This window comes from Delphinapterus leucas, chromosome 14, assembly GCF_059928025.1.
Source record: "Delphinapterus leucas isolate spDelLeu-1000000601 "Yukka" chromosome 14, BTC_Dleu_Yukka2, whole genome shotgun sequence".
In the NCBI taxonomy this organism is placed as follows: Eukaryota; Metazoa; Chordata; class Mammalia; order Artiodactyla; family Monodontidae; genus Delphinapterus; species Delphinapterus leucas.
In genome coordinates, this window is record NC_143142.1 from 37058144 (window position 1) to 37080865 (window position 22722).

At 44.6% G+C, this 22722-nt stretch overlaps 1 protein-coding gene across 1 annotated transcript; it reads right to left on the minus strand.

The window, feature by feature from the left end:
• Positions 1-1210: 1210 nt before the first annotated feature.
• ADCYAP1 (adenylate cyclase activating polypeptide 1) lies at positions 1211-5685 on the minus strand. The gene is made up of 4 exons (XM_089894267.1): positions 5415-5685; positions 3108-3239; positions 2565-2663; positions 1211-1453 (listed from the first exon to the last, which is right to left on the minus strand). Exons 1-4 carry the CDS (start codon positions 5522-5524, stop codon positions 1264-1266), a joined length of 531 nt encoding a protein of 176 aa, XP_089750393.1. The 5' UTR covers positions 5525-5685; the 3' UTR covers positions 1211-1263.
• Positions 5686-22722: the final 17037 nt, after the last annotated feature.

The window sequence follows — 22722 nt, forward strand, 5'->3', positions numbered from 1 at the left end:
CAATAAGTGCTAGCATCAAACAACAAAAATATTAAGAAGCATTACAAATTTAATAGAAGTGAATGAAAAATGGCAAACAGTACTTTAAAAACTGGTGCGAGAGGGTGGGAAAGAAGTCTTCAGAAAACCACGAAAGAAAAGGGTGGCTCCTACAGAGCAAGGTTCAAAGGGGAGGATCCTGGCCATTTCACAAGATGAGAAGCATGGACAGCACTGGAGAAAAACACATTGTACTTTGCATCCATTTCCAATACCCAGCACCCAAAGTCAGGCAGGCAGGGGACTACGGTGGGACTCGGCTTATGCCCAGCTCCCAGGCCTGAGGCAGCCCCCAGCCAGTCCCTCTCCAGGAGGGTCCTCCTCCTACTGCCGTAGGCTCTGCCTTTTCCAATATTCCTACATTTCCTTCACTTTGTTCCAATTGCCCTAACCTTGGAATATTGGGGTCCCTGGAAGTACAGAAAAGGGAGCTTCCTATTCAAGTCTCCCTTCTCTGTAGAGTCCAATTCCTCCCCCAGGGAGTGGTATGAATCCTGGGGAGAAGCACAATTTGGATCCAGCTGTTGTTTTATCAGGAGAATTTCCTTCTGGGGTGAGTCTGAAGAGAAACAAATACACATGAAAATAGAATCCAAGAAAGCAGAAGTATTGGAATTGCCACCCAGCGAGGGGGACAGTGGCTAGTTGAGTCCAGCTGGGATTGAAGCAGCCTGCCCCAAAGACTCACTGGGAAAGAGTGCCCTTCAGCAATTCTCCCAAATCATTACTCAAAATCTCCCTGGAGCAGGGCATCACTGTTTATGTACAGTAGCAAATGGTCGGTATTAATATCTTCAGGCCTGTAGTGGATAAAAATACTGTCCTTTTAATTCCAGTTTACAAAAATAGGAGTAATATTCAAAACAATGATTGTCTATTTTTCTATTTATTTTATATAAAAACAAACAGCTCAGGCGAATTTTCAATCCTTGTGCACACTTTGAACTGCTTTCAATTATACTTTTATATATATATTCTTAATATATATTTGTAATATATATATATATCAATATCAATAATTGGTCCACAAAGTATATCTGTGCATTCTCTAGTGCTTTGTAAAAAGGAAAACAATATTATTATCAAAATATTCATTTAATGGCTTTACTTCATACATAAATACATGTTTGGACAGAACACAAGAGCCATGACTGTTCAGTCAGTTGGGAAAATGACTTTTCAGTGTGTCAGGGTTGTATACACAGGGTAGCTGGTAACTCATCGCTACAAATACGCTATTCGCCGTCCTTTGTTTTTAACCCTTTGTTTATACCTTTTCCCTAGGACGGCCGCCAAGTATTTCTTAACAGCCATTTGTTTCCGGTAGCGGCTGTAGCTGTCCGTGAAGATTCCGTCCGAGTGGCGCTTGGAGAGCGGCTCCGAGTCGTCGTCCGCGCCTCCGCCCAGGTTCCCACTGCAAGGAAAGAGGTCGGGAAGAGGGTGGCGGGGCGGGAGACACAGGTTGAATAGTTGCTGGAGGCAGACGGGCCCCACCCCAAGCGGGAGTCTTCAGGGAGGACGCCGGCTCTCAAAGCCCACCGCACCGCCTTGCTCGGCCAGAGAGCTGCCGGAGGGAGGGCTGCGATGGGAACCCTCACTCCTCCCTCCCCACCGACTATCTTGGGGCACTAAGTCCTTACAGAATGGGCCCCAGATGAGGTCCGGGCCAAAGGCAAGCGACTTAAGGCCAACCTCTCTCCGAACGCTGCCCGCTGAGATTTGAATATCCATGCTTTTGCGCTCAATCGTCCTGACCGTACCTGGCACACCCCCACCCAACCCCACGTACAGAGAAAATAACGGAAGAGCCCTAAATTTCAAGTTGGCTGCTGCCGTGTTTACATCGATCCCGCAATTCCTAGTCAGACATGAACACTCCTCTCCTATGCGCTAAAGTGAAAAACGTGATAATAATATAAGTCGACAGGCTGTAGGCAATATTTTTCATCGCATGAATTATTAATTGCGGAAAATGTCATCTTTTGTCCCATGGGCTTTATTAAAATGTTGCCTTCTGCTGAGATGCTCCACGCAAGCCCTGTGCTCTGGGTTTGTCTGGCACCAGCAAAAACTGTTTCCTTAAGGGTCCAAATCTGAGGATTTGTTTGTTTCGAACTGAATTTACAGTGAAAGAAAAATGAGGAAAGAAAAAGTCATGCTTAGAGGATATCCTAGCCAATCGTCCCACGAAGCTTGAAGGTTTTGAAGGCCTGGGGTGGGGGAGGGGGCTTTTTCTTTTCTTCAATTATTCAAAACGGATCAGATTCCCCGGGTTTCCTGCCTTCTCCCTTCCTCGCCCAGTTCCCGAGCTCTCTGGCCAAACTTAAGTCGCGGTCTCCGAACCTTAGTCTGCGTCCGGGAGCTGGCCCGGCAGACCCTGCGGCGCAGACGCACCCTCGGCCCCACGTGCACGCACGGACGTAGAAGCTGCGCCGCCCGCCCAGCGCGCATTGGCACAGATACCCACCCCGGCGCTCGCGGGGGCGCGCCATTACGCGCAGGTTAACTCTTTCGCAAACTCTTACCCCACGCCCTTGGCCGTGAGCGTCTGCAGGTATTTCCTGGCGGACAGCTGGTCCAGCACTTTGCGGTAGGCCTTGTTAAGGACCCCGTGGGCGAAATCTCTAACAAGGAGGCAAAGTGCGCGCCTGGGGTCACTGACTGTCCCCAAGTGGCAGCCCCAGGTCCCCATCTGGGCACGCACGCCCCCCGGTGCTCCGGGAGGCTGGCGGGGAAAACCCCAGAGGCAAGGCACTCGGGGATGACTCTTGGGATGTTCCCGTGAGTGCCAGGAACCGGAGTTCGTCCTGCCCTCCGGGGACCGCAGGTGTGGAGCCCGGCCTGGGCGCGCACTCACTGCCACTCCTTGGGCCACGGAACTTTCGTCCCCACGCGGCCCTCATGTCCACACAAACCGGCCCGCTACTAACTTTCTCTCGCTCTCGTGGGAACCATCCCGGGAGAGGAGAGGCTTGAGGGCTTTTATGAAAAAGAACCTACTCGATGGGCCACCCCCTGCCCCTTTCTCCCTCCCAGTCCTGGGCCGGCGCGGGGCCGTGCGGTGGTACCTTTCCTCCGCCGGGTAGTAGAGCGCGTAGGCGTCGCGCAGCGCGGAGGCGGGGCTCCCCACGCCAGGTGGATCCGAGTCATAGAAGTCCTGCAGCGGGTTTCCGTCCTCGTCGTACGCCTCGTCCTCCGGCCTGCAGCGGTAGTCGGGGGCACGAGGAGTGGTCACTACAGGTCCCTCCTCGGCTCTGCGAGGACCCAAAGATCCCTAGGGGCTCTCACGATTTTCCTTCTAACTAAAGGCGCCCCTTGGAGAACTGCCTCTTTTTCTAGGACAGGGGTGCGGGTAGAAGTAGGAGGAGAAAACTCCACCCAACAGAAATTCCCACCCCTCCTCTCGCGGGTGCAGGGTCGCCTTGCCCGGGCCGCGGCCGCAACGGGCACTGGGAAGCCGAGGCGTCTGCGCCGACTTAGCACACCTGGCCACGGAGGAGGACCGCTCCGCTCCCGGCCTGGCGCTTGAGCCTCCGTCCACAAGCAGCGGCGGGCAGCGATGAGAAGGGCTCTAGGAGAGAGACGCTGGCCACGCGAAGACCGGATGGGGGAGGCCGGGAGCCAGAGAGGGTGGATGGCTGGGGAGTCCGGCGGCCAACGCCAGCAGCCACCCCCACCCAGCCTCCGAGCCCAGGGGAGTCCTTCCCCGCGCAGATGTAGGTCACGGAGAACCTCCGGCTTCTATTTTGGGCGGGAGAGGATCTGGCAGGAACATGAGTAATAGATGCCCCTAAACTTAGCCTGTTTGGCAGCGGCTCATTCTGTGGCATGTCCGCGCCCTCCGGTACCTCTTGCCCGGAGAAAGTGCCAGGCACACGGGACTTTGAAAATAGCTGGGAGTGTAATAAGGCTTTTAAGTCCAGTAAGTAGATAGTTCGCGCTAATATGTTAGCGGTGGCGGGGCGGCGGGACAGCCTCTCAACCCAGAGGCAAAGGGAGAGGGTCAAAGGGTCAACAGGAGACCGAGAGACAACGATCTCGCAGTCGCCCTTAACCTACCAACTCAATCCTTGATACAGGACGGGAGAGGTGGGTTAGTATACACAACCCACTCGCTTTCGGCCGCTGGAGAGACTAGGAAAGCGGCCAAGGCAAGTAGCGCGCTTTAGGAGGGGTTAGCCATACTTCGTTACTTCGGTCGCCTTTCCTCCATCCCTGGAGAGGTAGGGGCAAGGCATTGCTGCGCTCGCCCCACACCCAGCCTTTCCTCGGCGACGCGCCTGTCTGCCCTGGCCTGGCTGCTCGGAGTCTCCTGGTCTTTCTGGGCACTTCCACCCCGTACCCCGTGCCCAGATGCTGGAATCCTAATACCGAAGCCAGAACCCAAATCAATGGTCAGCGACCCCTAAGGAGATCATTCTTGGGCGCGGCTCGGAGGAGCAGCTTTGCGGTCAGAACGCGCGCTCCTCGCCGCCGGGAGCCCGGTGCACAGCGGAGTGCCGATGCTGCGCTGTGCTGCGAGCTTCCACTCTCCCGCTGACAGGCCCGGGACTCTGGGGCTGCGGCGGGGAACCCGGGCAGCGCCGACCGATTAGAAACCCGGAATTGGGGGTGGGTGGGGGAAGCCAGGGTTACTCCTGCCTGGGGTGGGTAGGGCTGCCTTCCCAGTACTGCCTGCCAGTTTGGTTTCTGTTGCTCCTTTGCATCCATTTCATCTATTTCCCCCTCCCTCATCTTTGTTTTCCTTCTCTCAAATAGCTTCTTCTTAACTCTACCCGGCCAACACTCCCTCTCCCCAAGACTCAAAATGCAGTTGGAAAACCTATCACTTGAGAGGAAGCTCTTCCAGTAGAAAGAATTCGAATTGAGGTGAGGAGAGCAGAGAGGAGAGAGGGAGACCCCGCCCCGATAGTCCCGAACAAGCTGTAACAAAGCAAAGTCCACGGGAGCTTCACTCTCAACCACCCCCCCCAAACTGGCTCCGGGAGCCAAAGTTCTCCTAACTCAAGCTAAGAATAGGGAAAAGAAGTCAACTCAGGGCCCGGCCCTGCCCCCCTCCCGTGGGAGGGGTTGGGGGAGGGGAGGTTTCTCCAGCCCGCCGAAGTGCGCTCGGTCCACCCAGGCGCCTCGGCTGCGGCGGGCTGGGGGAGGGGGGCTGAGGCCCAGCGGAGTCTGCCGGGATCCTCCCGCTGAGCCACGGCCACTGACCCGCGGCCGGACCCAGGCTGGTGGCGGTGCAGTGGGGGCGCATGGGGAGGTGGTGGTAAGCCTGACCGGTCGTAGCCTGACCGAGGAACTGCAGGAGGGCGACCACGAGGAGGTGTCAGGGGAAGGGAAGCCCCGGCCTCAGCTCAGCTAGGGCAGCCAGCACCTACCTGATCCCAGGAAACCGGAGTCCGGCGGCGGCAGGTGAGCAATAGACGCTGCTGTGCATTATTATCCCGTAGACCAGCAGGGCCAGCCTCACTCCGCTACACATGGTCATTCTGCGCAGGACGCGAAAGAGAGCACACAGCAGTCAGAACGCCACTGGCCTTCCACCCTCCGACCCCTAGAAACTCCCTGAATTGAGGGAGGGACGGCGCTCACCTCTGACTCCCAGTATTGAATACGGCTTAATGACAGCCGGCGCGCCCCCGCCACTTCCTTCTCGCTATAGTTAGAAAGTATATGTATATACCCAACGCCCAATAACTCGCCAGATCTGGTACGAAGGAAAGCTAACTCGTACCCTGATGCTGGCGAAAGAATTAGCAGTCAGGTGAGTTGTTTGGTTTGGTAAGATTTTTTTCCCCTTACCATTCAACTCTTACCGCTGCCAGGAGAGGCTTTGCTGCCAAGTAGGACGGCGGGCAAAGGGCTTCTCCAAGTTTCTGCGCTGGAGTCACAACCCAAGAGGCATCACCGTCTGGCGTTAGTGTCTGAGCAGAAGCCGCAGCAACGAGCAGGAGCAGCAGGAGGAGCTGAAGGACTTGTTTGCTGAGGCCGGTATTCTGTTCAAAAGTTTGTGGACGCTCAGGACTAGGAGGGAGCGTGACACCGAGAGAAGGGGGCGAGGAGAGAGATGTAGAAGGAAGAAGGAGGGGGCGACGAGTTAAGAGGGGTGGGGGGCAAAGTGGCCTTTAAGTTCACGGAGAGAAAGAAGTGATAAGGAAAGAGGGAAAGTCTTAGAAGGAGACGAAGGAAAGAGAGAGGGCCGCGGCGCAGCCGGCGTCTGTGGGAGCCACTTGGTCAGGCAGCTGCGCGAGTCGGCAGCGCCTTCTCTGCTCAGAAGTCTCTCTGGCTGCGTCTGAAGCTGCGGCTTCTGCTGCTGCTGCCGGTGGTTACAGAGGTGACCGGCCCTCTGCTCCTGTTTATATGTGCAGTTAGCAGAAATCAATCCGAACGTGGCTTTGGAAGAGACTTCTTTGTCAACATCTGTCTGCCTATGGCCTTTAAGTACAGAACATTTTGTTGCACTGTTGCACTCCGATTTTTATTCATGGAATGACTTCCTTTTTTTTTTTTTTTCCAGTCACGTAATGATCGGGTATCAGAAAAAGACGTCAGCATCCTAGTCCCTCAAGGAACATATTAACTATTCTGTGCCGTCCTCTTGGATAAGATCCGGAGTCATCGACTTCTCATAAACACCTTTCACTCATACAGTACAATTTTAAAGAAGTTTAATTGTTTTGATTGTTTTCAATTTTACCCACTTCTCAAGGATGGGTAAAGAATTCATAGAATTTTGAGAATGGTGAAAATCATGTTTTTAACTATGTCCCTCTTATTTCTTTTTGCTTTTTCATCAAGCCCCAGCAATCAGAGCTCTGAGCTCTGGAATTAAGCACCATCAAGCCCTCCTATTAATAAATTTAATTTAGATCTCCTAATTTCTTGCGTATGTTCTTTTAGGTAGACAATTAAATGTGGAAGTCGTTTTGTTTTTAAAGGGAAGTCTTGGAGGATTTTCAGTAAATCGCTAATGAGTCTGGCTGTCGTTGACAGTCTGGCTCTGAGTAGAATTGATTAGAGTTAAAGCCGCGTCCGGAGCTCGGCCTGTGGAGCTGTCCAAGCTTGGAGTGCTGAACTGTTTGGTCGCAGATGCTGCGAACATTGAGAATTGCCACTAGTTTAATTTTTCACCAGAGCCTCTGAAGATTTGGTAGTGGTGCCCTTAATGTGGCGATTCATCGTCCAAGTTCCCCCGTTGTTCAGATATGTTCCTCCCTTGCAGTGTCCACGAATGCCCTTAATGGTGAGAACTGTCCAACCCTTGCCCCTGCCCTTCTGAGTAAAGAGCATTCTATGTCTCCCCTTAGTCCTGGTTTTTGGATCTCTAGATGACCTATTTGGACGCCTTCACACTTTCTGTGGCTCTTACTAATTTTAACATTGAAATTGTGAAATTGTATTTTCCACAAAAACTGAAATTTTAAGAATTTGGGAGTGAGAAATATGTTTCTCCCCTTTATTTACAGCTTGAGTTCTGTTTGGGGAACTACAGACAGACGGGGAAAGCACGAGGATACCCAGTACAAATTCACTTACTGAGGGTTTCTAACAGGAATCCCTTCGTTGGGGATGGCTAAAATTTTTTAACTGAAAATGACGTGGGGAGAGGAAAGCAATAAGGGAAGACCATATACACCCGGAAGCTTCCAAGTCCTGGGGTTATTTAAGAAGATCTGTAAATTTCTACTCCAGTAAGGGAACTCGGGTCTATTTCTTTTAAAAAGGAAACAGAGCCATCGATAACCATTAGTGTGCATTTAAATTATTTGGATCTTAAACAAAAATTAGAGGAAATGGCAATTTAGTGGGAGTGTTTCCTGTTACTATGATTTAGAGAAGCTATATTCTGCATGCTTTTTCTAAGACAAGATTATAATGCTGCTCATTTTCAATGCCTTTCCCGCTCTCTTATCTGAGGTTTAATACTTCCTCCAAGGTGACAAAGTTCTGCTTCGTTCTGACCATTCATGGCCAGAAACTGCCACTTCCTCTTAGTTTATTCCTGGGGATGCTCCAGATTGCCTATCTGCAATAAAGATTCAAACCACATCTACATGGGGGTGAATCTCTTTGTCTCCACTGCATATGTTCGCTGATTTACGTTGGAGTGTTTACATGCGTGTGTTCAGTGTTCAGCTCTGCCTCTGGAGTAAGCTCGCACACAAAGAGCCGGCGGTGAACACGACCGGATAATCAAGCAGAGACGGCTTTCTTACTAAAGCGCCCGGAGCTATTACCGACTGTGGATTTCCTGTCTTCCGCCTTGCTTCACGTCAAAGGTGAACCCGATTAAAATCCTACTCTTTCCGCCCACGCGAATTCTGAAATGAGTTAAATCTTTAGAAATATTTGAAAATTTCCAAGACTCCTTGTACCAATTCACTACTCAACTTTAGTAAAGGGAGCCACCATGTGGGGAGTTTGTTGACTTCATGGACTATCAAAGGGGGAAATCCACAAACACCAATACGTTTATGCGGAGGAGGACGGAACTGCCGGCTCCACCCACCCCAAGAATCCGACCTGCGCCTCTGGTTTACAAAAGATGTGCCACTGGACTGTTCTCAGCGTGGGCCCTGTGAGCTCGGACCTCAAGGCCCAGCACGCCAGAATTACCGGCCTCGAGGCCCGAACCCGTTCACTGAAGTGAAAGACTAAGCAGAGAATTTAATTTGAGATTCTTGGCCACTGAACTCCAAAAACAATCAAGCTTCGGAGATCCATGCATTGCTCAGCACAATCCAAAGACCCGCCCAGCCCCGACCCACTGCTACCTGGGGGAATCGAACCCGGAAAAGGGTCGTCCCGCCGAACTTTTGTCCCATTGCAGCGTCTCTGATTAGGCGAGTTTGGTGTCCCGTGGGCAAAGATGCTATCCTATTGTTGAAAGTTCTGGTCTGGTCCTGAACCGCTGGGCCGGGAGATGCTGGGAAGGCTGAGAAAGGGGAGGGGCTAGAAGCTGAGGACCCAGCTCAAGAACTTGGGGGGTCTGGGGCTGCACCCCTGCCTCGACAGACCCTCGGCGCGAGCGCAGACCCTTTCTGCTTTCTATTCGATGGAGGGGAATATGGGGCGACCGATGTCTCAACAACCAAAACTACCCCCAAATGCCCTGAGAGTGGTAATTTGCTTCCAACCTCGGGAGCGTTCTAACTCGAGTGTTGACGCTGCTTTCAGGGGGCCTTTGTGTCTGGGGATTTGGGGGAGCAGCGAGGAGGCGCGCATCACACCAGGCTGGAGAGGCGCGGAGCCACCCCGTGCGAGCTGCAAGGGGTCCCGGCCAGGGCCGCGCAGGAAACCGTGGGGGCAGATATGGACTTGCTTACTCACTACAAATGCAGACGAGAGAGAAACCTCCAGATGCCCAAGTGTAATTGACAGTGACACAGGGAGAAGAGGGAGGGGACGAAGAAGGGACCCAAGAGTTAGAACTTCCAATTTACGGGTAACGCAGAGGAATTTCAAGTCCTCTTTCCAAGAGCCCCGACCCTTACCCGCAACGTTCACTAGACGAAGTAGAAGAATTCCCCGGAAGCAGTTTCTTTCCCGACCATGGAAGCAAAGAATGGCAGGTAACTGGCATCATGTTCAGTCAGAGAAGCTGGTGGTACCACGGAAATCTTCAGAGTGCAAAGCCTCACCTAGGTCCTCTGTGAGGGAGAGCGACAGAAGGCAGGCAGTTTCCCGCTAAGCCATGACCTACCCAGAAGAGGCTGTTTGGAAATATTGGTTGGAAATGATCAAAGATCCTGAATTTCAAACCTATAACGTTATCAACTCCTTTTTATCCCGTTGGTCCTTAAGATATGGAAACAAAACTTTTAGTCTGAAATGGTGGATGCTAGCTAGAAGTCAAACTAACACTTCCCTGAATTGTTTCTCCTGGTCACAAACACATCTGTCTCCTTGAAGTTTCAAGCCTTGAACCCTCAAACAACACTAGATTTTAAAGAACTCTTTAGCCCTTGAAAAAGTGGGGTTTGTATTCAAACAGGAAGAATATGTCTAGTATATTACTGAGAGTTTGAATTTGCAGATGGCTTCACAACATTAGCAAACACCTGGCGTAAACAAGACTCAGTTCCCTAGGGTAAGGAGATTTCCGCTACTTTCCTTCTGGCCTAGCTACCCATCCTACACAGTTTCCATGTTTTCATTTTTCCTTTCTTTGACTGTGTAGCTCTCCCCATTGCCCTGTACCACCACCATCCCCATCCCCTGCCCCATGGATTTTTTTTTTTTTTTACCATATGAAAGGACATGTTTGCACACAACATCTTCATACATTCCTAGTATAAATAACATTAAACCAGATTGAGAAAATCTTATCTTTTCATTCTATTCATTTCTAAGTCAATACTTAGCTAGGAACCAGGCTACAGTAAGCTTTCTCAGTGAGCAAGCTCATTGCAAAACACCATCCTCTCATATGAGTGACAAGAGTAAATTGCAACACTGTATTCAATTTCACTCTAAACTTTTTCTCTTCTGACTCTTCCAGAAAATGTTATGACTAATGACTCACCTCATACCGATTATACCTGTAGGGAAACCCAGATGTTCTGCAGTGGAACATCATGACCATCATTTACTGGACTGCCTGCATCATGCCCCTCTGAACTCACAAAGTAGTGAGGAGCTGATGAGCTTACCCAGAATGTGTCATGGTTTCTCTGACCTTCAGAATCTAGTGCTTCACACACTCTGAAAACAATCAGCAAAGGAAGCCTTTCCAAACCACATGAGCAAAAACATACCTTTCTAATTCAAGAATAGAACTGCCTGTTCACAGGGCCAAGAAATTTTGCCAGTTTTAAGACAAAGCAGACACTCAAGAAGCAAAAACTAGGATTGAACCTTTGCTGAAAGTTTGGGTGATTTCAACTATCTCATATATGTGGCTCTTCTAAGGCCTGGTTCTGAGCATTAGCTTACTGGTGATGGGGTTCAGGGCAGCCTGCCCCAAATATACCACTTTGGCATATTGATTATTTTGAAACAGCTGGTTCAAGAAAAACACTAACCCTCCTTTGTCCCCCTAAAAGCAGGAAATAAATCTCCCATGTGAAAGTACCTTCCCTGTCCCAGGAGGTAGACCGGGCATCCTTATCACCAGAGATAGAAAATTTAGGGCCAAGAAGGGTATTATAAACAAACCTTGTTACTTCTACACTAATTTACTACCCCAAGTCCAAACTTCTTTGTCTTGTCAATTCCCCACAAGTTTATTTTTTTCTTTGTCCAGAAGGTATAAAAGCTGCCTGCTTTGGTCTCTTCTTGTAGCCTCATATTTCTATGGGCTTCCATACATACGAATTAAATTTGGTTTTTTTGTTGCTGTTGTTGTTAATCTGTCTTATGTTGATTTAATTAGTAGGCCAACCAAAGAACCTAGAAGGGAAGAGAAGAAGGATTTTCCTCCCCTACCCTAGGTTCCAAAAATATATACCCCATACTTCACTGTGCAGCATCTGCAAGATTCTCCAGAGATTTCCAGAACATGTCCTCTTAAAAACCAAGGAGAAGGAAGTCTTCTCTCTACTTAAGTCTAAATCTTCTGCTCATGTAAGTCTTTAAATGCAGGAAGAAAAGCTTGAAGAGGATACAGGAAACCCAATATCTTAAATGAGTTTTTGTGACAGCCTCTAAAAATGTTGGAAGGAAGATCTGTGTGCAAAATAAAACAAGGCTTTGATGCATGAATCAAAACAGGATGCTGCTCTATGAGTTCATAGTATCCCAAACCTCTGTCCTTTGGGTTCAAACTGTATCTATCTGTGAATATAGGTCTGTTTGTAATAATTTTGGAGCCTTTGTTTTTCATTATCCTTATTACTAACACTTTGTGTTAATAATAATATCTCTACAAATATTTTTAAATTAATTCTTCTCTCCACCCAAATATAGAGGCATGATTTAATTTTTTAAGAAACTATCATCTGCTTGAAATACAATTATATTAGCCATGAGTTTACTATTTCAAAGCTCCAATTATTATTTCTTTAAATTCTTTTAAGTCCTTCATTCCAATGGGGCTGCATAATTTTGCTACTCGCCAGTCAATAATAGCAATAACAACAGCAAAAATAATTATCTATTGAACACTTATTATGATAAATGCTTGATTAGAGTTATTTCCTTTACCCTCAAACAATCTTCTTTCTAGATACTACTATTATTCCATTTTACAGATGAGAAACTAAAACTCAAAGTGCTTAGGTAACTTAGCCAAAGTCACACAGCTGCTACATTGTAAAGCAGAGACTCAAATTCAAGTCTCAGTGACTTCAGACATTCTTGACAGTGACAGTAGTATATTATACTAGTTTACATATTTATTTGTTCCAGAGTTGTTATAAATATAAATTACTAATTTAATATGAGATTTAATCCATGATTTGACTCAACTGAGAAGAAAATGTTTCTTTTCTTATTAATTTTTAAATTAAAAATTATGGTTAATGTAATTGGAATCCAATGCTATTAACACAACAGAAACTGGTTTAGTTAGACTACAAACATATCACATACTTATGGGCTTTGCTTTAGAAAATAGATATGTGTCTAAAAATATGTGCATTAATGGTGCACATATTCTTACTCATGTTATCAAATTGTTGAAAAGGTTAAAAATATTGCCATCCTGAGTCATTATTTAAAGTGATTTCATACCTAAGAGTGTAGCAGAAGTTTCAGTGATGTTTTTAAGTAAAAAAAACATTATCTTGTAAGATGACCATTAAATACCCATTATATCATCATCATATCTTATTAAATCATCGTGTAATTTAATACCACGGAAATCGTATGATTGCCAATGAGTCAAGACTTTTGTGAGTCAAATGAGGTGATGTATATAAAAATGTTTTACAAACAATAAATCCTAGACCAGTATAAGGGAAGGGAAATTACATTTACTGGGGTCCTTCTTTGACAGCAGTGACTTGCTCTGTATTAGCAATGTCCCATTTAATCCTCTTATTGCCCTAGGAAGTAGATTTGGTAGTTTTATTCCTTTTTTTACCAATGGATAAACTGAGACTCTTAAAGGTGAACTAACTTGACCAACGCACACAGCTAATAAATGACAAAGTGAGGTTTCCAACCCAGGACTGCCTGTTTCCAAAGTTACTGTACTTTCTCCTACCATTTGGTCTCCTTGTTATTACTGTATAATTACCATTATTATTATTAAAGGGGAAAGAAGCATCAACTTTCATAAAAGCACACGATTATTTAACAAAACATGAGTTTTAAAGCAGTAGTTAGAACAATTCTTGCTTTTTCTTGACATTTTAAAATAAATGAAGTTATGTTTAAGTGTCATTTTAAAGACATTTTAAAGATGTAAGTAATGAATAAGGTTGTACTTACAGGTATTAAAAAATGTGATAAAGTTGCAGTAATTGAAACAGTGTGGTGCTGATGAAATAATATATCAGAGGAATAAATATCAAGTATATAAATATGAAGAAATAAATACTACTATGTAATTTCCAAGGGAAAGAATAGAATACTGGGACAACTAATTATCCATTTGGAAAAAAAAATTAGATCGCTACTCATGTCCTACAAGAACATCAAACATGTTCAAGTGGATCAAAATTTTAAACGTAAGAAATCTCAAAAATACTAGAAAAAAATATAGAAATACTTTTAGAATTGGAAAGAAAATTGTACAGCTGGCAATATAAAAGAAACCAAAGAGATTGATAAACTGACTAAAACTTTTTAAAATTTCTCTGTATTAAAATAAAGTTCACAAATAAAGTTAAATAGTTAAACAAGAAAATGGGGAAATTTTGCCATTGCTTATGAAAAATAAACATGAAAATTTGAATTCAGATTTTCAAAGTACAAAGAACACTAATAGATCCATAAAGAAAAGATAATCATACCTAAATGCAAAGTTGGTGAAGGACATAAAGAGGCAATTCACAAAATTAGAAACATGAGTGGCCAATAAATTTGCACAAAATCTTTATTTTTCCAATTGGATAGTCAGTTGTCCTAGTATCCTACTCTTTGCATTGGAAATTACATAATAGTCTTTATTTTCTTATATTTACATCTTTTATATTTATTCCTTTGATCTATTCTATGTAGCATAAATGGTCATACAAATGCAAATTAAAGTGTTGGTTTTTTAATTTACCAAATTGGTATGATATTTTTATATTCTACCATGTTGTATTATCAAATATGCCAGGAAATATGTGTTCTCAAGCACTATTGGCAGGAGTGTAAACTGATCCATCTTTTCCAGAGAGCAGTTTGTCAATTATTCATAAATTTGACCCACTGATTTTACTTCTATGAATTTATGCTGAGAAAATAAGCATAGGTCTATCAAAAGATTAATACAACCCTAATCACAGCACCATTGATTATAATAAGAAACATTTGAAAACAACCATAAAATGTCCCATAGTAGGGGATTGATTAATTTTTTTAGTATATCCCTACAATGGAACTTTATTTCCACTGCAGAATGATGAAAGGAAATGACACTGTAGAAAAATCTTTAATGACATGAGGAGATGCTTACAACATGTTGTTAAAAAGAGACAGAGAACAGATTATAAACCCACATGTACAATACCAGCTTTGTAAAAGCAAAATGTTTATACGTGTGCCTCCGGAAGGAATATGCCAAAACATTAACAAAGTTCATTGACAGTGTTGGAATTATGAAGGGGATCATGGATTCTTTTTATTTTATTTTAATGCTTATGTGTTTTTCCTAAAGTTTTTTGTTTTTGTTTTTGTTTTGTTTGTTTCTGTGCGGTACGCAGGCCTCTCACTGTTGTGGCCTCTCCCATTACGGAGCACAGGCTCCGGACGCGCAGGCCCAGTGGCCATGGCTCACGGGCCCAGCCGCTCCGCGGCATGTGGGATCCTCCCGGACCGGGGCACGAACCCATGTCCCCTGCATCAGCAGGCGGACTCTCAACCACTGCACCACCAGGGAAGCCCCTAAAGTTTTTTTTTTTAATGAACATGTATTTTATAATAAGAGAAATAAGTATGAGGTTTATTTTAAAATATAATTCATGGATTTTCTTTATTACTTTTCCAATAAATGTGTACTTCCTCTGTTGAAATTTTTTTGTCTTATAATGAGCTAAGCATCTATTTGATTCTTCTCATCATGTAGGTCTGATCTGTGACCTCCACTTGGAAGGAAAGCTGAAGGCAAATCAGAAAGGAAGAAAGAACAGAACCAAGTCAACACATTAAGGAAGATAGCATAGCAAAGGCAGGTACGGGAAGAAACACAGCAGAGGGGAGAGCCAAGCAATATGGTCATCAACAGTAGCTGTGTCTAGTGTATGTATCAAATCCTCTCATTATTGATAAGATTAATTGAATGTGTTAAATTTGTACTGAATGAGGTTGACTGTATCTTGGAAGAATAATTTATCATACATTATTCAGAGGTGGATCATCTAACTTGTGTTTTGTTCAGAATTTGGCTCCTTTATGATCCAAGTTTATTGTCATGGTTTGTGGGACCAAGTAGGTCTAGACATCTGATTAGTATCTCCTGACCTCTCCTTCATAAAATACATCCTTTCCATGCCAGGCTTCAGGGGTAGATGTTATCAGGGCTGAACAGTATCTAGCAAGCAGGCTTGGTGAAGTGCTATGTTTGAGGCATTAGTTAGAATTTTCAAAAGGCAGTGTTATGAATTGAACTGTGTCCTCCAAAAATGTATGTTGAAGTCCTAATCTCCCAGCACCTCAGAATGTAATCTTATCTGAATATAGGGTCTTTGCAGATGTCGTCAATTTAAAATGAGGTCATTAGGGTGTGCCCTAATACAATATAACTGGGGTCCCTTGTACTATGGGGAAATTTGGACAGAGACACACATAAGTGCAAAGGGAAGATTAGGTGAAGAGACATGGGGATAATGCCAAGTGAAGGTGAGCATGATACTGTCACAAGCCAAGGAATGTCTGGGGCTTCTAGAAGCTGGAAGAGGCAAGGAAGGTTCCTTCCCCAATAGGTTTCAGCAGGAAGATGGCACTGCCAACACCCTGACTTGGACTTCTAACCCCTGGAACTGTGAGACAATAAATTTCTGTGGTTCTGAGCCACCCAGTTTGTGATACTTTGTTACAGCAGCCTAGGAAACTAATACAGGTGGTATAATGCCCCTCTCCAAAACAAGGTGCAAGTAATTCCCAGGGGATGCTGGGAAATACCGAGAAAGACTCTGATGCACGACTGTAAAACTAATCATAAAGACTTGGGGATCTGCTCCTGCCTGCAAGTGCAAGCAACACCTCTGTTTTATATATATACCCTCACCTTCAACTTCCATTTTGCCATCATTTTTCAGCTTTAAATTGGGATAAAAGCCTGCTCCCCCTCACAGGACTTCTGCACAGAACTAATATCTTGTTGGGAAGCACTTTGAAAAGAAAGGGAGTACATAAGTACAACAGAACCAGGTAAAGTGGCAACCTTAATAAACACGCTGAACAGAAGTGGCTACGAGGCCTTATAGTTTAAGGCAATTGTTAACTGGGCCTAATGCTTTTTAAATGGCTTGCAATCTCACGATGCTTCACTAGGATGTTAAAACAAGGAGCTACATAGGAATTCCTTGGCGGTCCAGTGGTTAGGACTCCACACTTTCACTGCTGAGGGCTTGGGTTCTTTTCTTTTCTTTTAGTTTTATTGAAATATAGTTGATCTTCAATGTTGTGTTAATTTCTGCTGTACAGCAAAGTGACTCAGTTGTACATATATATATACATTATTTTTCATACTCTTTTCCATTATGGTTTATCACAGGATACTGAATATAGTTTCCTGTGCTATACAGTAGGACCTTGTTGTTTATCCATCCTATATATAATAGTTTGCATCTACTAATCCCAAACTCTCAATCCTTCCCTCTCCCACCCCCTTCCCCTTGGCAACCACAAGTCTGTCTCTATGTCTGTGAGTCTATTTCTGTTTCATAGGTACGTTCATTTGTGTTGTGAGGGCACGGGTTCTATCCCTGGTCGGGGAACTAAGATCCCACAAGCTGTGTGGCGTGGTCAAACAAAACAAAACAAAACAAAACAAGGAGCTACTGGGCCAGCTCAATGCATGGTGTGCAGACAGACTGGTCTGGGTAAAGCTGTCTGTGTGGTTTACGTGCACTAGGGCAACAGTGTGTGATGGCCATTCCCTGAAGTTTCACACAACAGACACCTCGTAAATAAGGCTGTCCCAGGAAGGCAAATGTTTTGCTAAATTAATAAAATCTCTTTACGAAAACTGCACGACTCAGAGTAACAGCCAGAGAACAAAAGAAGGAGGCCACAGGACCTTTCAGATGGAGCACCTAAGTACCTTGAGACACGTGGGTCCTGGATTCAGAGAAAGACACCCTACAAAGTCAGCTCCACTCTTCAGAGGCAGGACCACTCATATTTCCTCTCCAAATGCTTCTGCTATAGGGATTCAGACATATTTTAGAGCCAGAAAGATTTTACCTGTTCTCTTTCACTGTAGCCTAATACCGTGCAAACTTTTATATTTAGCAGCAAGCCGCACCAAAACGTGAAGCAAACCTCCCAACTCTTGAGCTAAAGGAACCCAAAATTACATAAAAAGTTAAACATAGTAATACTATGTATAGCTGTACATAAGGCGACAGAGCCCTGAGTTCCACAGTGTAGCACTATGCAAGCAGCCACAGTCAACAGACATCTACCACGTCTACTGAAGCCAAATCAAGATAAAAATATCAGCAAGTTTTTGTCAGTTAACAGCAACATGTGTTGGAGAGGCTAAAAAAGAAGCATAAGGCATGTAAACTCTCTGCCGTCATGAGGTTTACAATCAAAATAAGTGGAGTCAAAATGCACTTTTGTTAAGTTGTCTATTGAGTTTCTGCTATGAGCTGAATGTTTGTGTCCCCTCAAAGCTCATATATTGAAACCCTAATCTCCAATGTGATGGTATTTGAAGGTGAGGCCTTTGGGAAGTAATTAGGTCATGAGCATAGAGCCCTCATGAATGGGATCAGTGCCCTCATAAGGAGAAACACAGAAGAGATCATCCCTTGCTCTACGTGAGGACATAGCAAGCAGGAATCCATCTGCAAACCAGGAAGAGAGCCCTCGCCAGACATTGAATCAGCCAGCACCTTGATCTTGGACTCCCCAGCCTTCAGAATTCTGAGAAATAAATGTCTGATGTTTAAGTCACACAGTTTACAGTATTCCCTTACAGCAGCCTGAGCTAAGACAGTTCCTTAAGTCAGATCCCCTCTACTCCTCCACTGCTGCTTTCATTCAGAAAATATTGGCGGGTGCATACAACTGCCAAAAATGTTTTTTTATTTTTGAAATCTCCAACAAATATCTCAGTTAAAGAAGATGAGTGCAGCAGGTAAGTCATTGCCACTCACAAGGATAACTGCTGTGCTGTTACCTAAGACAGCAAGCATGAATGCAAGCTATGGCAGCTTTGCAAACTGCTTTTTTTTAAATTGGAGTATAGTTGATTTACAATGTTTTGTTAGTTTCAGGTGTACGACCTGAAACTAACAACCTGTACAACCTGTACAAATACAAAGTAATTCAGTTATACATTGTACAGGTGTACAACCTGTACAAATACAAAGTAATTCAGTTATACATATACATATGAAACTGCTTTTAAAAATCACTATGCTGGACTTCCCTGGTGGCACAGTGGTTAAGAATCTGCCTGCCAATGCAGCAGACACGGGTTTGATCCCCAGTCCGGGAAGGTCCCACATGCCACGGAGCAACAAAACCCGTGCGCCACAACTACTGAGCCTGCGCTCTACAGCCTGCAAGCCACAACTACTGAAGCCCACGTGGCTAGAGCCCGTGCTACACAACAAGAGAAGCCACTGCAATGAGAAGCCCACAGGCAGCAATGAAGACCCAACACGGCCAAAAATAAATAAAATTTTAAATAAAAATAAAAATCACTGTGCTAACCTTAAAAATAAAAAAGTAGGAGGATAATGTTGAGAACCACTGGTCTAATGCATTGGTTTCATATCAATTAGTCCTGACAAAGTGCAGAGAAGTCTGTAGGGAGAGTTTAAACTCCATTTTGTTTTAAGTCATGGTATGTGTAGCCTCGATCCCAAAGTCATTTGAATAAAGAGTTGTTTTTAGCAGATGGTTTTGAAGTTCCAGAAATGGGTGTATCTGAATGGATGTGAAGTGTTTACAGTAGTTTAGTTCACCCTGTGCTTGAGAATCTTAGCCCAAGAGATTCTAATTCATATTGTATTCACCACAGCTAATCAATGGCAGTGTCCCCATGTGATCTAAACCAAAATGGTTTTAAAGAGTGTTAGAATGTTCTTTTAAAATAGGAAAGTTATCTATTACTGTTGGAGAGATTTTTGCATTTTCAAGTTTCTGCTATTCTAATTAGATGGCATTGTGCGAAAGAAAAAAATCACTATGCTTACAAAGACTGTACTTGGCCTACAGAATTTACATTCTCTTAACACAGATTTTATCTAGGCTATTCTGTCTTCCTATCCCACAATAAAGTTAACAGAAAAGATACCTCTTTCTGTTACAAGTATCATATAACACCCACACACACCCACACACACACACACACATACTCCTCATTTACATTGCTCTCATATCACACAGCAGATTCTGCCCAGATGAACAATTAAATTAGAATACATAGAAGAGGCAGCAATTAAAAGTCACTATAGGGCTTCCCTGGTGGCGCAGTGGTTGAGAGTCTGTCTGCCGATGCAGGGGACACGGGTTCGTGCCCCAGTCCGGGAAGATCCCACATGCCACGGAGCAACTGGGCCCGTGAGCCATGGCCGCTGAGCCTGCATGTCCGAAGCCTGTGCTCCGCAACGGGAGAGGCCACAACAGTGAGAGACCCGCGTACCACGAAAAAAAAAAAAAAAAAGTCACTATACTTGCAAATTGATTTCTTTTTAGATTTGCCCCAAGATTCTGTGCAGCATGAACACATATCCTAAAGAAAACTTTTCTGCCTGCTATTTCCTTGCTTTCATTAGCTTTGTTTGTTTTTTGTTTTGTTTTGACCTTTTCTTTTAATTTTTTCTTTTTTATTGTGGTATAGTTGATGTACTCAATGGCTTTTTTAAAAAAATATTTATCTATTTATTTTGTTGCACCATGTCTTAGTTGCAGCTTGCTGGCTCCTTAGTTGTGGCTCGCCAGCTCCTCAGTTGCAGCATGTGGGGTCCTTAGTTGTGGCATGCAAACTCTTAGTTGCGGCATGCATGTGGGATCTAGTTCCCTGACCAGGGATCGAACCCGGGCCCCCTGCATTGGGAGCGTGCAGTCTTATCCACTGCGCCATCAGGGAAGTCCCTCAATGGCTTTTATGAAAGCCACATCACTCAGACATAAAAACATGCAAGAGGCCAGATACAGAGAAATCTATAATGCTTAAAAGAAGTCACTAAAATTGTGCCTGATACTGACCTATGATGACAGAGGTATAGTGGTTACCTTTAGAGGAAGGTATTGACCAGGTAGTTGAAGGAGAGAGCCTTCTGGAAATGTACTACCCCTTAACCTGGGTGATGGTTACATGCATCTATACATAGGTAAAAATTATCGAGCTGTAAGCTTAAGATTTTGGGTACTTTATTGAGTTATACCTCCGTAAACTCTTTTATTTCTACCTCTGAAGCATATTCATATCCAACTCAAAATCAGGTAGAGCAGTAACACATTATGGGACTTCCCTGGCAGTCCAGTGGCTAGGACTCTGAGCTTCCACTGCAGGGGGCACAGGTTTCATCCCTGGTTGGGGAACTAAGATCCCACATGCCGCATGGGGTGGCCAAAATAAATAAATAAATAACACATTACAGTAGAAAGTGATAACTTATAAATCAATAAGAACTAATAAAATTATTATATTTTAAGTCATGAGATCCCTTGAGGCATGCATATAACTGTTAAATATACACCACACGGCCATGAATATGAATTATCCATAAACCAAGGCTATTTGCTGGCAGTAGTTGAATCTGAAAGACCAACGGTAAAAAAAATAATTATTTCCTGAAGCCTACCTCCTTTCAGTTGTATAAACACAATGAGCACAAGTGGACCGTGGCCACCCTGTTGAACCCCAGACTTCCCTCACCTGTAAAATCACCTATAACTGGCTCCAGGGACCTAAGACCCATGGACAGTGATGCTGCAGCCACTGAAAACTATTGCAGTTTCTCAGTCCCATTCAGGGCCTGAATACTGAATTCAGTAGAAGAATACACCATGAGAAATATCCATCACAGTGACCAAAAAGAGAGTTTAGCATGGAAGAGACTATTCTGACTTCTCACCACCCCCTTGTTCACAGACCAGAAGAAAATACAGATATTGACCCAGCTTCCCAGCACCCGGTTCTCTCCATCCTACCACTATAAACCTGGAAAGAAGAATTTCTTTAAAGTTCGTCCACAGCTGTGAAAAAATCATGGCCCTTTGACAACAGAACTCACCCCCATAGGCTAACCTAGGCAATATTAATTCAATCTAAATAAAATCAGAATTTTTTGGCCACGCCATGCAGCTTGCAGGATCTTAACCCAGGCCCAGCAGTGAAAGCGCCGAATCCTAATCCCCAGACCACCAGGGAATTCCCTAAAATCTGAAATTTTAAGAGACACTGTATTAGGTTTATAGAGCTCCAGGAACAAAGTACCACAAACTAGGGGACTTAAACAACAGCAAGTTATTGTCTCACACTTATAGGGGCCAGAAGTCCAAATCACGGTTTTGACAGGGCTTATTCCTTCCTTGAAGGCAGAGGGAGAAGCTTTTCCAGGCCTCTCCCTGAGCTTCTGGTGATTTGCCAGCAATCTTGGGCATTCCTTGGCTTGTAGACATGTCACCCAGATCTTTGTCTTCATATCCACATTATGCTCCCCCTGTGTGTGTGTCTGTGTCCAAATTTCCCCTTTTTATAAGGAAACTGGTCATACTGGATTAGGGGCCACCCTGTGCCTGTATAACCTCATCTTAACAAATTACACCTGCAATGACCCTATTCCCAAATAAGGTTACATTCTGGGGTTTAGGACTTCAACGTACACATTTTTAAGGGCTACAATTAAGCCCATAGCAGACTCATACCCTGTTAGATCTCCTTTTCATCATCGTCCACTTCACCCGAGGCTCAGCTCAGGCCCTCTTCATCCTTCACCTGGGCTCCTGCAGTGCACACTTAACTACCTGCAGTCCCAGTTCCCTCCATGACATCCTCCACACAACCCCCTGAATGCTGCTCAAATTCAAATCTAGTCACAGTGCCACTCTAGTTAAGGCTCCCATTGCTCATAGGACAAAGAATGTACCGATCCATTTATCCATCCATCTCTAGCCCAGCAGAGTCAAATAGGAATATAATGCAGCCCACAAATGGGAGCCACTTATGTAACTTTAAATGCTCCAGTAGTGATATTTAGAAAAGTAAGATGAAACAAGTGAAATTAATTTTAAGTATATATTTAACCCAATTGTCCAAAACATCATCATGTCAACATGTAATTGATGTGAAAAAATTATTAGTGAGATTTACATTTTTTTCTATTAACTCTTCAAACTCCAAAATGTACTTTACACTTATAGCACATCTCAATTCAGACTAGCCACATTTCAAGGACTCAACAGCCA

Coding starts and splice junctions, on each gene's coding strand:
- ADCYAP1 (XM_089894267.1), bottom strand. CDS start 5,524: ATGACCATGTGTAGCGGAGTGAGGCTGGCCCTGCTGGTCTACGGGATA. Junction 3,240..5,414: donor CTCCGGTTTCCTGGGATCAG/GTAGGTGCTGGC, acceptor CTACCGCTGCAG/GCCGGAGGACGAGGCGTACG. Junction 1,454..2,564: donor CTCACGGCCAAGGGCGTGGG/GTAAGAGTTTGC, acceptor CTTTCCTTGCAG/TGGGAACCTGGGCGGAGGCG.